The 13,552-nt window shown below is 43.0% G+C and overlaps 1 protein-coding gene across 8 annotated transcripts in view; it reads right to left on the bottom strand.

The window, feature by feature from the left end:
* Positions 1-13,552, bottom strand: part of COL13A1 (collagen type XIII alpha 1 chain) — a 171,649-nt gene that overhangs the window by 82,984 nt on the left and 75,113 nt on the right. For all 8 annotated transcript variants that reach the window (XM_043518959.1, XM_043518958.1, XM_043518960.1 and 5 more), the window contains one exon: positions 9,699-9,749. In XM_043518959.1, the coding sequence (XP_043374894.1) occupies positions 9,699-9,749 (51 nt within the window). The remainder of the gene's footprint in view (positions 1-9,698; positions 9,750-13,552) is intronic.

Genomic DNA, 13,552 nt, shown 5'->3' with positions numbered 1-13,552 from the left:
CATCAAGACAAACTCTACATTATTGCCCCACTTCATTAATTTTACCCACAAAGAAAATTTTGTAGCAGAGATTCTGCAAAATAAAAAGGGATTGTATGTAAAGTGAATGGGTGATGTAAACAAGCCCCTTCCCTCTCTTCTTTTCTAATAGTCAGTTTCTGATTGTCAATGCAAGATCTGAATCAAACAAAATGCAGCAAGTATTGGCAAATTACTCAATGGAGTGACAGTCAGACTGCTTGTCATAGATTCAACCACATGCAGACAATTAGAGGGTGAAAGCCTCATGGCTGCTAGTTTGCAAAACACTAAGTGCCAGAGCACAGATACCCTTAAATAAATAGGACTTGTAGGATATCTTAATCCTGATTTAGCTAGCGATGTGTGAGCCATCTTGGAAAGAATAACAACAAAGTTCAGTCTGATCCTGAAATTAAGCCGTTTAGATTAAAATAGTTTGATGAAGTAAATGCTGTGCCTCCCTTGTCTTCTCTGACCCCTGAAATCCATTTTGCAATTTCAGTAGGTCTAATTCTCTCTGCTGGGCTAACTATTCTCTTCAGACCTTGTGCTTTCTGAGACTTCCCAGTTCTGAGCTGGGTGAGATAGGGAAGGGAAATTCCTCCTAGGGCACTTTTAACCTAGGGAAGTCCCTAAGCATTGAAGATTTGAATGAAACAACTGCTGGGACTGAACATAGATTATGACCAGAACTTCGATCCTCACAGTGGAGTATCTATGAAGGTTCAGGGCTGTTTAGCAGTTGAGGTGAATGACTAGGGAGCTGGATGAATGGTCAGAATGAGAGAAAAGAAGCTGGGAGGTCAGGTGAAGGATCTGGCTGGGTTGGGAGAAAAAGGGAGTGCAGAGGCACAGGGATCAGAGGATAAGGGAGAATTCATGATTTTGGTGGGGCTCTTTGGAAATTGTGAGCCTGGGTGCTTTTTGAATTCCTCCATCACTGTAGTTAACAGTCCTGTGCAATAGCAAGGGATTAGCTCACTAGACAGTGTGCAGCATTGTGGAATTAAGCCCAATAGACTATAGGAAGCAGGGAATAGCCAGAGCACATCAGTGCCCAGCCTTGCCTCTTCTCTCCTTTTGCTCCCCCTGACATATGCTGGGGACTGGGAAAAGGGCCAGATTAGAGCCCCTTTGGCAGTAGAAGGAGCCTTTACCTTGGGGTATTCCACAGAGAATATTTCCACCCCTTTACAGCCCTTACGCCTCTGGAGTGACATAATGGGGCCTTGGCACAATGTAGAGTTGGGCCCAAAATCTCTTTTGCAGAGCTCTAGAGAACTACAGCTACAATAAAATGTCTCAAATTGCACCAAACAGTAATGTTGTTATTCAGAATGCTAGCATGACTGAATCATTCACATTGTTTTTTTTAAAACTTCACTAAGTTGAATTTGGTCATAGTTGCTTTGCAGGATACATATAAAACCACCTGGATCTGTTGGCTTGAGACCAGAGGAGAAGATACGCTATAAATTTAATGATCTGCCCAATGCTGATTTCCAAAAGGGTGAGAACTTAGAGGATCCCATTAATAAATGATTAATTTTTGGACTACTCCCATAGACAAGAAGTGCTAAGAAAAGAATCAAGGAGGAAATCCAGAAATGGTGCAATTTGGCCTCTGCTATCTTTCTTGTAAACTATAAACTGCTTCCTTTTACTCCTTGGCTAAAGTCTGACGTGTACAATAACAGACCAAAGCAAAAGTTGACCAACTAAAGATTCCAAGAAACATTTTTTCCTTCTTTTGTTCAAATGTTGTTCATATCAAGTACATAGTCCTGGGAATTTCCAAATCATAGGGATTGTCTGTTTCTGCCACTATTAGCACAATGCTTCTTTCTGGCCAGAATGCCTGAAGAGAAGTTAAGCGGCAGAAAATATGGAAGTGAAAACTTGAACCTCCTCTTTCCTCTAAAAGAAAATCTGGAAACTATTTGTCATCCCACCTCTTTCCAAAGTGGCCCCAACCTCCAGCATTTGCTTATTTATCTTTCGCATTAGGTAATCCTTTATACTTATCACCAACTCTCCATGAAATTAAATCATCTTTTCAACAGACTTTGGGGGTGGAAGAAGTGAATTTTGCCAGTACAGACTTGTGAAATTCTGGGCTACAATACAGACCAGTAAGGGGCTGTGTCTCATAGACTTTAAGGTCAGAAGGGACCATCATGATCCTCTAGTCTGGCCTCCTGCACGTTGCAAACCACAGAACCTCTCTCACCCACTCCTGTAACAGACCCCTGTCATAAATATAAAGGGAAGGGTAAACACCTTAAATCCCTCCTGGCCAGAGAAAAAACCCTTTCACCTTTAAAGGATTAAGAAGCTAAGAAAACCTCGCTGGCACCTAACCAAAATGACCAAAGTGGAGATAAGATACTTTCAAAGCTGTTGGGGGTGGGGGGGAGAGAACAAAGGGTCCTCTCTGTCTGTGTGATGCTTTTGCTGGGACCAGAGCAAGAATGCAGGTCAGAACTCCTGTAAAGAGTTAGTAAGCAATCTAGTTAGATATGCGTTAGATTCTGTTTTGTTTAAATGGCTGATAAAATAAGCTGTGCTGAATGGAATGTATATTCCTGTTTTTGTGTCTTTTTGTAACTTAAGGTTTTGCCTAGAGGGATTCTCTATGTTTTGAATCTGATTACCCTGTAAGGTATTTACCATCCTGATTTTACAGAGGTGATTCTTTTACTTTTTCTTTAATTAAAATTCTTCTTTTAAGAACCTGATTGTTTTTTCATTGTTCTTAAGATCCAGGGGTTTGGGTCTGTGTTCACCTAGGCAAATTGGTGAGGATTTTTATCAAGCCTTCCCCAGGAAAGCAGGTGTAAGGTTTGGGAGGATTTTGGAGGGAAAGACATTTCCAAGTGGACTCTTTCCCTGTTCTTTGTGTAACACTTTGGTGCAGCAGCTTTTAACCTAAGCTGGTAAGAATAAGCTTGGGGGGTCTTTCATGCAGGTCCCCACATCTGTACCCTAGAGTTCAGACTGGGGAAGGAACCTTGACAACCCCTAACTTCTGTCTGAGTTACTGAAGTCCTGAAATCATGATTTAAAGACTTCAAGTTACACTGTTTACCATTCATTTACACTAGTTTAAACCTGCAAGTGACCCATGCCCCATGCTACAGAAGAAGGTGAAAAACCTCCAGCACTCTGCCAATCTGACCCAGGGGAAAATTCCTTCCCAACCGCTAATCAGACCCTGAGCATGTGGGTAAGACCCACCAAGTAGATATCTGGAAAAGAATTCTCTGTAGTAACTCAGAGCCCTCCCCATTTATTGTCCAGTCTCTGGGGATTTTTGCTAATGCCAGTTGCTGATGGGCTCCATGCCATTGTAGGCAGTCCCATCATACCAGCCCCTCCATAAACGTATCAAATACAGTCTTGAAGCCAGTTAGGTTTTTTGCCCCCACTGCTCCCCTTAGAAAGCTGTTCCAGAACTTCACTCCTCTGATATTTAGAAACCTTCACCTAATTTCAAGCCTAAACTTGTTGATGGCTAGTTTATAGCCATTTGTTTTTGTGTGCACATTGGCACTTAATTTAAATAACTCCTCTCCCTCCCCGGTATTAATCCTTCTGATATATTTATACAGAGCAATCATATCTCCCCTCAGCCTTCTTTTGGTTAGGTTAAACAAACCAAGCTCTTTGAGTCTCTTCTCATAAGAGAGGATTTCCATTGCTTGGATCATCCTAGGAGCCCTTCTCTGCACCTGTTCCAGTTTCAATGAATCTTTCTTAAACATGGGAGACCAGAACTCCACACAGTATTCCAAATGAGATCTCACTAGTACCTTATATAATGGTATTAACACTTTCCTGTCTCTACTGGAAATACCTCACCTGATGCATCCTAGGACTGCATTAGCTGTTTTCACGGCCACATGACACTCATAGTCATTCTGTGATCATAGTCATTCTGTGATCAGAAAGCTCATAGTCATTCTGTGATCAGCCAGTACACCCAGGTCTTTCTACTCCTCTGTTACCTCCAACTGATAAGTCCCCAGCTTATAGCAAAAATTCTTGTTGTTAGTCTCTAAATGCATGCCCTTGCACTTTGCACTATTAAATTCCGTCCCATTTCTATTACTCGAGTTTACAAGGTCATTCAGATCTTCTTGTATGATATTCCGATCCTCCTCTGTATTGACAATACCTCCCAACTTTGTGTCACCTCCTGACCCACAACCTTAGATGCCTCACTATGCTTTACTGTTGTAGCTCCCAATCTGGGCTACTCACGCACAGCCCACCAGTATGCAAATAATAACCTGAGTATCTGTTCATAGCTACAGCCCTAGTCCAGCAACTCTGACCCCAGCAGCCTGTCAGCAACATGCCAGCCACATTCTGGCTTTCACCAGCCTTGGTTACTACTTGCAGAGTGACCCCAAGACACCCCCAGTCCTGAATTTCCCCCAAAACATGTTTTTCCAAGCTCCTGGGTAGTTCAGATATAAAATACCCGTTGCCCCTGTAAAGGGTCAATATTCAACCATTTGCAACTTTAACTGGAGTTACCAAACAGTTCAATTTAAACACAACACTGGATTAGTTTAGATTAAAAATAATGCACATTTATTTAACTACAAAGAGAGAGATTTTAAGTGGGTATAAGTACAAGGTATTAAAGTCAGAAAAGGTTACAAGAGAAATAAAGATAAAACTCTTTCTAGTAGCTCAAACTTAATAAGCTAGACTTGGTTCAAGGTAATATCCCAGCAACAGAACTGATCAAATTCTCTGATCAGGATCTCCCCCCAGACTCAAAGGGCTGCTTCTTTTGTCTTCTCAGGCAGAGAGAGAGACAGAAAACCTGGTGTGTTTTTGCTCCTCACTTTTATAGTCCTGTCCCCCTTGGAAATACATTTTCCTGAGGATTACCCCTAGATAAAGTTCATTCCCGCGGGGAGGAAGGAGACAGGGAGTCTTGTGGTAAAAGAGGTTCCATGTTGTTGTTTGCTAAAATGCAGATCCAACTGTTTCTGCCCCATTTTGTTGCCAAAGAAGGGCCATTTGACATGTGATTGCCAATCAACTTTGATGACACCTGGCTAGAGGCGTCAGTTTGTCCTTTGTCTTTGAGAAACCAGTTTACCCACTCCTCAGACTAGTCTGGTAAGCACATTGTAGTCATAATTTCATCTTATGTTCATAACTCTTAAAAAGCATTTTGCACATACATTACACAAGAATACTGATGATCAATATGTCATTAGCTTTTAAATGATACCTCACAAGGCATATTTTGCACAAAGATTATTACACTAATGTGTAGGATGTGTATACAGGGGTGCTTTCAGTCATAGGAGTTCTAAGAGCTTTGGCCATGATAGACAAAACTCCATTTTAAATATTGTTATTAGCTGGGTGAAACCTTTTTATGGGTTGAGTTAAAACCCCAGTGAGATTGGCAGATGTGAACTTGCCCTCCCGTTTACATCTTTGTAAGCATTAGCCTCACCAAGACAAAAGGTGTGTGTGTGTGTGTGTGTGTGTGTGTGTGTGTGTGTGAGAGAGAGAGATCACAGAACTGAGGTCACATAAGAACAGATGGAGTGAGAGAGATAGCCTGAAGAGCAGCTAAAAGCATGAGGCTGACCCTGGGACTGTTGATAGATTTATCCAATTACAACTCTCAGGATATCTGCATCACTCTTCAGGCTGATTACTAGCTAAGAGCTGCAGTTTATGACAAAGGGGGAAAGGGACAAGCCTGTTATTCTTATACTCCATTGTGTGCTTAATTCAGTGCTCAGAAAACTAAGGGACTGATTCACTCTGAGCCCAGCATAGTGGAGGCAGAACAAGCACTGTCAATGGACCCTGACCTGTACTGCCCTGGCTATTCTATCTGGATCACAACACAACTCTTCTGAAACACCTCAGTACTGAACAACAATCTCCTTTCCTCTGTCTCTGCTATTCTAAGTCTGGGAGATGTATAATATACTTCCTAGAAGTGCTTATGCTGGGCCTTTCTCATTGAAAATTAAAAGTGTGCACATAAGCTCAATAAAGAGTTGTGATTAATGTTTTGCTAGGAACAACAGGACACCTTGTTGTTGGCTAAAAGGATCAGGACAATAATACATCCTTTCCAGTGCTAGAGAGCAGCTCCTGTTCCTAGACTCCGCTGAGAGTGAACAATGTGTCTCACCCTGGGGTGGTGGGGAGGGACATTTTGTCTATTAGGTCTTCTTTCCTAACCTGCTTGATGTACTATTGTCCTTCCTTATTGCTAGAGCCCTACCAAATTCACAACCAAAAAAAAGTGTCACAGACAATGAACTCTGGTCTTCCCCCTGAAATCTTTTGTGTGCTTTTACCCTACACTATACAGATTTCAGGGGGAAGACCAGTGTTTCTGAAATTTGGGGTCCTGACTCAAAAGGGAGTTACAGGGGTCACAAGGTTATTTTAGGGGGGACACGGTCAGTGTTCCCTCTAATTTTTCCCACCCATGTGCAGAATTAATTTTGTTATGTGCACCAATATGGAGGTGATGTGTAATACATCACCTTCAAATCGGTGCACATAACAAAATTCATGTGGTGGGGGTGGAGTGGAGGGGTTTGGAGTGTGGGAGGGGGCTCAGGGCTGAGGCAGAGGGTTGGGGTATGAGGGCTCCAGCTGGGGGTGTGGGCTCTGGGGTGGGGCCAGGGATGAGGGATTTAGGGCGCAGGAAGGTGCTCCGGGGCTATGGCTGGGAGAGAGGACTCCCCCGCAAGCTCTCCCCCCACAGAAGCACCTAGGCTGGGGGGAGAGGCACCTCCCACTGCCACAGCAGCTCCAAGGCTGGGGTCACAGGACAGGTGCCCCAGACCCCCGCCTCCCGCAGCTCCAGGCTGGGGCTGGGTTCAGGGAGGGGTGCTCCTGACAGCTCCAGGCCGAGCTGCCAGGTCCAGGCCCAGGCCACCTGGGTTCAGGTCCGAGCCTGGCCGCTGTGGCTGGGTCCGAGTTGGGCTGTTCGGGCTGGGCTGCCCTGGCTCTGGCTGGAGCTGGACCATGCTGCACCACCCCTCGGCTGGGGCTGAGCTGCACCGTAACACCCTGGCTGGGTTCAGAATGGGGTAGGGGCGCCCCGGCCATGGCAGGTCTGGGACGCAGCATAGTTGAAGGCCGGGCTAGGTTGTGGCCAGGAGAAGGGTGCCCCTCCCCCAGCCACAGCAGGTCCCTGGGCGGGTTCCCTGAGCACCTGCACAGTGCTAAATAGGCTGCTGTGCAGCTCACAGGGAACTTAGGTCATGGTATTCCCACCCTTACTTACGCGCTGCCTTCAGAGCTGGGTGGGCGGAGAGCGGCAGCTGTTGGCTGGGTGCTCAGCTCTGAAGGCAGCGCCTTGCCAGCAGCAGTGCAGGAGTAAGGGTGGCAATACCATCCCATGCCACCCTTAATTCTGCCCCATACCATGCCATGCCACCCTTAATTCTGCGCTGCTGTCTTCAGAGCGGGGCGGCTGCTGACTGAGGGCCCAACTCTGCAGGCAGCAGTGCAGAAGGAAGGGTGGCAATACCATACCATGCCATCCTCACTGCTGTGCTGGTGGTGGTGATGGCACTGTCTTAAGAGCGGGGCTCCCAGCCAGCAACTGCCGTTCTCTGGCTGCCCAACTCTGAAGGCAGCGCCACCGCCAGCAGCAGCATAGAAGTAAGAGTAGCAGTACCAGAACCCCCCCTACAATAACCTTGTGACCCCTCCCCCCACAACTCCTTTTTGGGTCAGAACCCCTACAATTACAACACCCTGAAATTTAAGTTTTAAATAGCTGACTTCCTGAAATTTACAATTTTTAAATCTTATGACTGTGAAATTGACCAAAATAGACCATGAATTTGGTAGGGCCCTACTTATTGCTGCTAATAGCAGCCTAGCGGGAACATCCTGGCTGAAGCAACTTCTGCAGTTTAGCACAAGACCCTAAAAGGCTATCTGCCATTCAGAAAACTGCAGCCGTCAAAATAAAGTTCTGAAAAGCCCAAGAATCTGCATTTGTTTCCTGGTTTGGTTTTGTCATTTATCAAACCCACAGTGGTGGACAGGTGGTGCTGGGAACAGACTAAGCTGTTTCTTATTAGAAACACTTACCACAGGACTTTTGGAAAGATAATTGGAAAGCCAGATGTAGCCGACTGTCCAGACTGCCGAGGTCTCTTTCACTTGACTTCAACCAGTTAGATGTGAAACAAGGTCATATGTCCCTCATCCTCTCTCTAGGTCAAGGATGCTACTCCTCACAAAGCTAATCAAAAAAGGAAGTTACCAGGGCAGATGTGGGGGAAGGAGGATTGAATCTTTTTCTGCCACACTGCAGTGGAAATTAATGGTATATCAGAATGGATGGATCTGAGATGCTTGCCAGAAAGAGAGTGGTAATAACCTATTTGGGCAATAAGCTGTAGATAATATTTAAGATGTAGATAAAATAATAAGCTGGGCTAATATTTGTCACATATTTGTTGTCCTACCTAATACACATTGTCTAAACTCAATTGTCTTTCTATGGAGTTTAAATTCACATTTAATTTCAGTCTGTGTGAAAGGCACTTTTTGAAAGTGCCACTGGAGGGGCAGCCATGTTTAGCTCCTGAAGGATCGGGAGAAATGTGCTTCAACCTTTTTCATGGCATGAAGTTAGATCAAAGAACCCCAGCAAAGTTAATACCATCAATACAAACCTAAATTCTAGCCAATAACCACTGGAAATGTATTGGAAAACTGGAGTTTCTATACGGATACAAAGATCTAACAGAAATTTGAATAACACCGTGCATTTGCATTTGTTAGGGAAAGCTAGAAGTATGAACTTCAATTCAAGAAGGACCTAGAATTTGGGATGTATGAAAGCTCTAAGACTGTATTCTTTCTTGGACACTAAGGCCCCAGTTCTCTTAGGAGCTTCATGTGAGGGGATCTCTACACTTGCGTGAAACTCCTGGCAGGATCAGGGCCTAATACTGTACTTCTCCAGCCCAGCATACCTCTCTAAGTGCCTCTTCTCTGCTCCCTAATTAAAACAAGCCATCAAGACTGCAGCAGAGGAAGGGCTCATTGAACTCTTCAAAGAGAAACCTCAGCATTCTGACAGTAGCATGCTTGTCATTGATGAACCTGGCTGAGCAACAAAAACTTTGAGTCTTAGGATAAGAAATTGAATTTTTCAAGCAAGTTCCTAAATTACCCATTTTTGTTTCTCCAGCAGCCATTTGCCCAGCCATGTTCCCAGACATGTTTCACTGTAAGGATAGAGCAATGCCATCTGCCTACTAGACTTATTGCAAAGAGCATTCAGCCAAAGACGCCATGCTTCACCCAAAGCGAAGGGCGTACTCATAGCAAGGCATCAGTCCTGCTGCCAAGAGGTGGAACTATTTCTCTTCCTTTTAAACACAGGAGAAAAAAACACTGGAATAACCTATATGGTTTCCTTGCTAAAGACTAGGTGCTCACTAATACTAGCAATTTGGTCTGTAATTTCATTATATATAGTAAATAATATTTGTCTAAAAACAAATCTGGCCAAACAGGAAAACCACATCAGATAGTGTTACTGCTCCTCTGGAAATGCTGCTGCTGACTTGGTACCCCTCCTTAGTCTTTTTTCGGTAACTCACCCACAGCCTGCATCATACAAAAATAGAGAGAAAATCACTTACGGGAGGGCCTCGGGGACCAATGATGGACATGCCTGCTTCTCCAGGGGTTCCCTGCAGAGAGAGACAGAGGCAGAAAAGGTGTGAGAAAAGGAAGATTAAAAAGGAAAAAACTGGAAGGCAAGGAAGCAGAAGAAGGAAAGAGAAAGAGGAAGAGGGAGATGTGAAAGTGTTAGTGAGAAGACAAAAGAGAGCAAAAAGCGAGATGAAGAAAAGAAAAGGGGGGATAGTGAATCAGCAGAGGGGAGAAGAGAGGTGATTGCAGGAGATAATGAGGAGGAGGAAGAAAGACAGTTAAGGAAAGGAGATTAAAATAATCAATATTCACATTCTCTATAGAGACCATGATTAAATTGTGATTGCTTAGAGCCTTTCCCACCTGGGATAAGAAACCTCCTCGGTCTGTCTTGTTCATGAGAGGAGGCCATTTTGAAGTGTCCCACCCCCCCTTAAGAGATGGCACCACTATAAGTCTCTTTGGACAGGAACATGAGACCTGATCTAATGCCTGCATACTCCCCATGCCCTGGGAGCACACATTTGCCTCCCCTCTATTTGATCACTCTTGTTCGTCCTGAAGCTTCACCTGCCCTAGTCTAGGGACTGAATAATGCAGAGAGGCATAACTAGGAGTAAAGCTGTGCAGTATAAGGGGAAAATGAGATGTTCAGCAAGGAAAATTATAAACACATAAAATATAAAATACTTTTTGGGTAAACTGCAACCTCTTGTGATTATTAAAGATCCTGTGAAACTTTTAGTAAGAGCTGTGGTGTTAGCTCTCAAGCCCTGGGTAAACTCTAATTCAGGTCAAGACATTCGGCCTCCCTAAATTTCCTTTGTGAAATTGAATTGATGGTAGTGATGTTCATTTCCTTTTCCAGTCTATTGCTGTGTGCTTTTTAAACAGCTTTCACATCTCACCCCAGATGCATCTGCATTTCAGTGGCAGCTCTATACCCAAAATGTACACACTTTATCAAGTTTATGAAGCGGTCAGGGTGCCTTTGGAGTGAAAGGAACAATGTAACAGTAAGACGTAAGATCACTATTAGGACAGAATAGTTTCCTGAGGTCAGTTGTGAAAGCACCGTCACTGGAGATATTAAAATAGTGGCTGGTTAACCCGGTTCTGAACATACACTGGAGACCACATTGTATATCAAGGGTAGGGCAAGGAGAGCGAGACAGATTGCATAATCTGCAAGGTCTTTTTCAATTCCAGTACTTATGATTTTATGAATGGATCAAATGAGATTTAGTGACCAGATTGGAATTTGAAAGTTTAGGTCTAAAGTAAACTAAAAAACTCCATGTGGAAGCAGCTTGATGTACTGTACCCAGAAATAAGTGGCTTGGTCAAACCTGGTTTCTAAAATAAGTAGGGACTGACATGGAGACAAAATGTTCTTATGATTTAATCATGTATTGTATGCAATGATAGACATCTATGGTACGTCTATACTGCGCTAAAAGACCCGAGGCACAGCTGCAGCTGGCCTGGGTCAGCTGACTTGTGCTCACAAGGCTTGGGCTGTGGGGTTATAAAACTGCAGTGTAGACCTTTGGGTTCAGTCTGAAACACTGCCACAGGGACAGTTCTTCCAGCCAAAAACCACTGGCGTGCAGTGTAATTGGGCCATACCCCTCCCCAATGCCCTGAGTCCATCCCAGTAAATATCTTCACCATTCCTTCTCTCTGGTCACTAACTGCAGAGGATGGATGTGCTGCTATGGAAACTTTTCCACTGCACAGGACACCTTCTGTGTTCAAAAGCAGAGATAGGCCTAAGCGTCAACAGCCTCATCCAGATTTGAGGAGCAGCTTTCCTTGAGTTGAGATGTTCAGATTTGAGGTTCTACTTTGATAGATTAATAATATTAAAGAGTGCCATTGTTGGAGAAAGACTAACATACTTAGTCCATGGCTCTAGAGAAGTTACTTTCTCTTTAAAGGGAGTAAACTTTATTCACTGGACTTGGAAATGGGATTTTAAGTCACCGAAAGACAAGTGTTCAGAGAGAAGAATGATCTGGCTGCAAAAAGGAGGGACAGCATCTCAGTTTTCCTCAGTTAAAAGTGAAAGAAGAGTATCAGTGATTTGGGGAAGAATGTTCTAACTACCTAAAGAAGAGAAGAGAGAAACTGAGTGAAGAAAACAAGGGTAAAAAAGGGAAACTTTGGGCAACTTAGAGGCAGCTGTGACCTGCCAGGACCTGGGGAGTGGGAAAGTCCTGTTTGTAGCTATTTATAAAAGGCATTCATTTTGGATTAAGAAAAAAAAAACAGTAAAGTTCTTCCTGGAAAAATAGAAGCTGTCAAAGATTCATGGCAAACCCAGGTCGTATGACTGGCAGACTATCTCAATGTGCTTTATAATACACAATACATGACTGATAGTCACAGATGATAGATTCCAAGGTCAGAAGTGACCATTATTATCATCTAGTCTGACCTCCGGCATAACACAGCCCATAGAACTTCCCCCAAAATACTTACTAGAGTAGATCTTTCAGAAAAATATCCAATCATGATTTACCTAGAGATGAGGAATCTACCATGACCCTTGGTTAGTTGTGTCAATGATTAATTACTCTCATTGATTAAATGTACCCCTTATTTCCAGTTTAAATTTGTCTAGCTTCAACACTGGATCACTTTATCTCTTTCCCTACTAGACTGAAGAGCCCATTATTTAATATTTGTTCCTCATGTAGGTATGTTTAGACTGCAATCAAATCACCCCTTAACCTTCTCTTTTTTAAGCATAATAGTTGAACTCCTTAAGTCTATTGCTATAACGCAGGTTTTCTAATCCTTTAGTCATTCTCATGGCTCTGCTCTGAACCCTCCCCAAGTTATCAACATCCTTCTTGAATTGTGGACACCAGAACTGGATACAGTATTCCAGCTGCGGCTGCACTAATGCCAAATGTAGAGGTAAAATAATCTTTCTACTCCTACCTGAGATTCACCTGTATATGCATCCCAGGATTTGCATTAGCCGTTTTGGCCACAGCATTGCACTGGGAGTTCATGTTCAGCTGATCACCACAACCTCAAATCTTTTTCAGAGTCACTGCTTCCAAAGTTCCCCATCATGTAAGTATGGCCAAAATGGATACTGTTTTCTTGTACCCAGTTTACCAGGCAATCCAGATTGCTCTGTATCAGTGACCTATCCTCTTCATTATTTACCACTCCCCCAATTTTTGCATCATCAGCAAACTTTATCAGTGATGATTTGATATTTCTTCCAGGTAATTAATAAAAATGTTAAATAACATTGTGCCAAGAATTGATCCCTACAGGACCCCACTAGAAATTATATCCATTCAATTATGATTTCCTATTTACAATTACATTTTGAGACCTATCAGTTAGACAACTTTCAATCCACTTAATGAGTACTATGTTAATTTTATATTGCTCTAGTTTTTTTAATCAAAATGTCATGTGGTACCAAGTGAAATGTCTTACAGAAATCTAAGTATATTATATCAGCTCTATTACCTTTAACAGCCAACTTGTTATCTCATCAAAAATATATCAAATTAGCCTGACATAACCTATTTTCCATAAAGTTGATTGGCATTAATTATATTACCCTTACTTAATTCTTTATTAATCAAATCCCATATCAGCTACTCCATTATCTTGCCCAGGACTGATATGAGATTGATAGGCCTATAATTATCTAGGTCATCCCATTTACTCTTGTTAAATATTGGCACATTAGCTTTCTTCCACTCTTCTGTAACAGCACCCCCTTCTAAGACTTATTGAAAAATCAATATTAATGGTCCAGTGATCACCTCAACCAGCTCTTTTAAAACTCTTGGATGTAACTTATCTG

The sequence above is a fragment of the Dermochelys coriacea genome, chromosome 7 (genome assembly GCF_009764565.3).
Source record: "Dermochelys coriacea isolate rDerCor1 chromosome 7, rDerCor1.pri.v4, whole genome shotgun sequence".
Taxonomy (NCBI): Eukaryota; Metazoa; Chordata; order Testudines; family Dermochelyidae; genus Dermochelys; species Dermochelys coriacea.
Note: the sequence above shows the minus strand (reverse complement) of the source record. Positions and strands in the feature narration are given on the sequence as shown.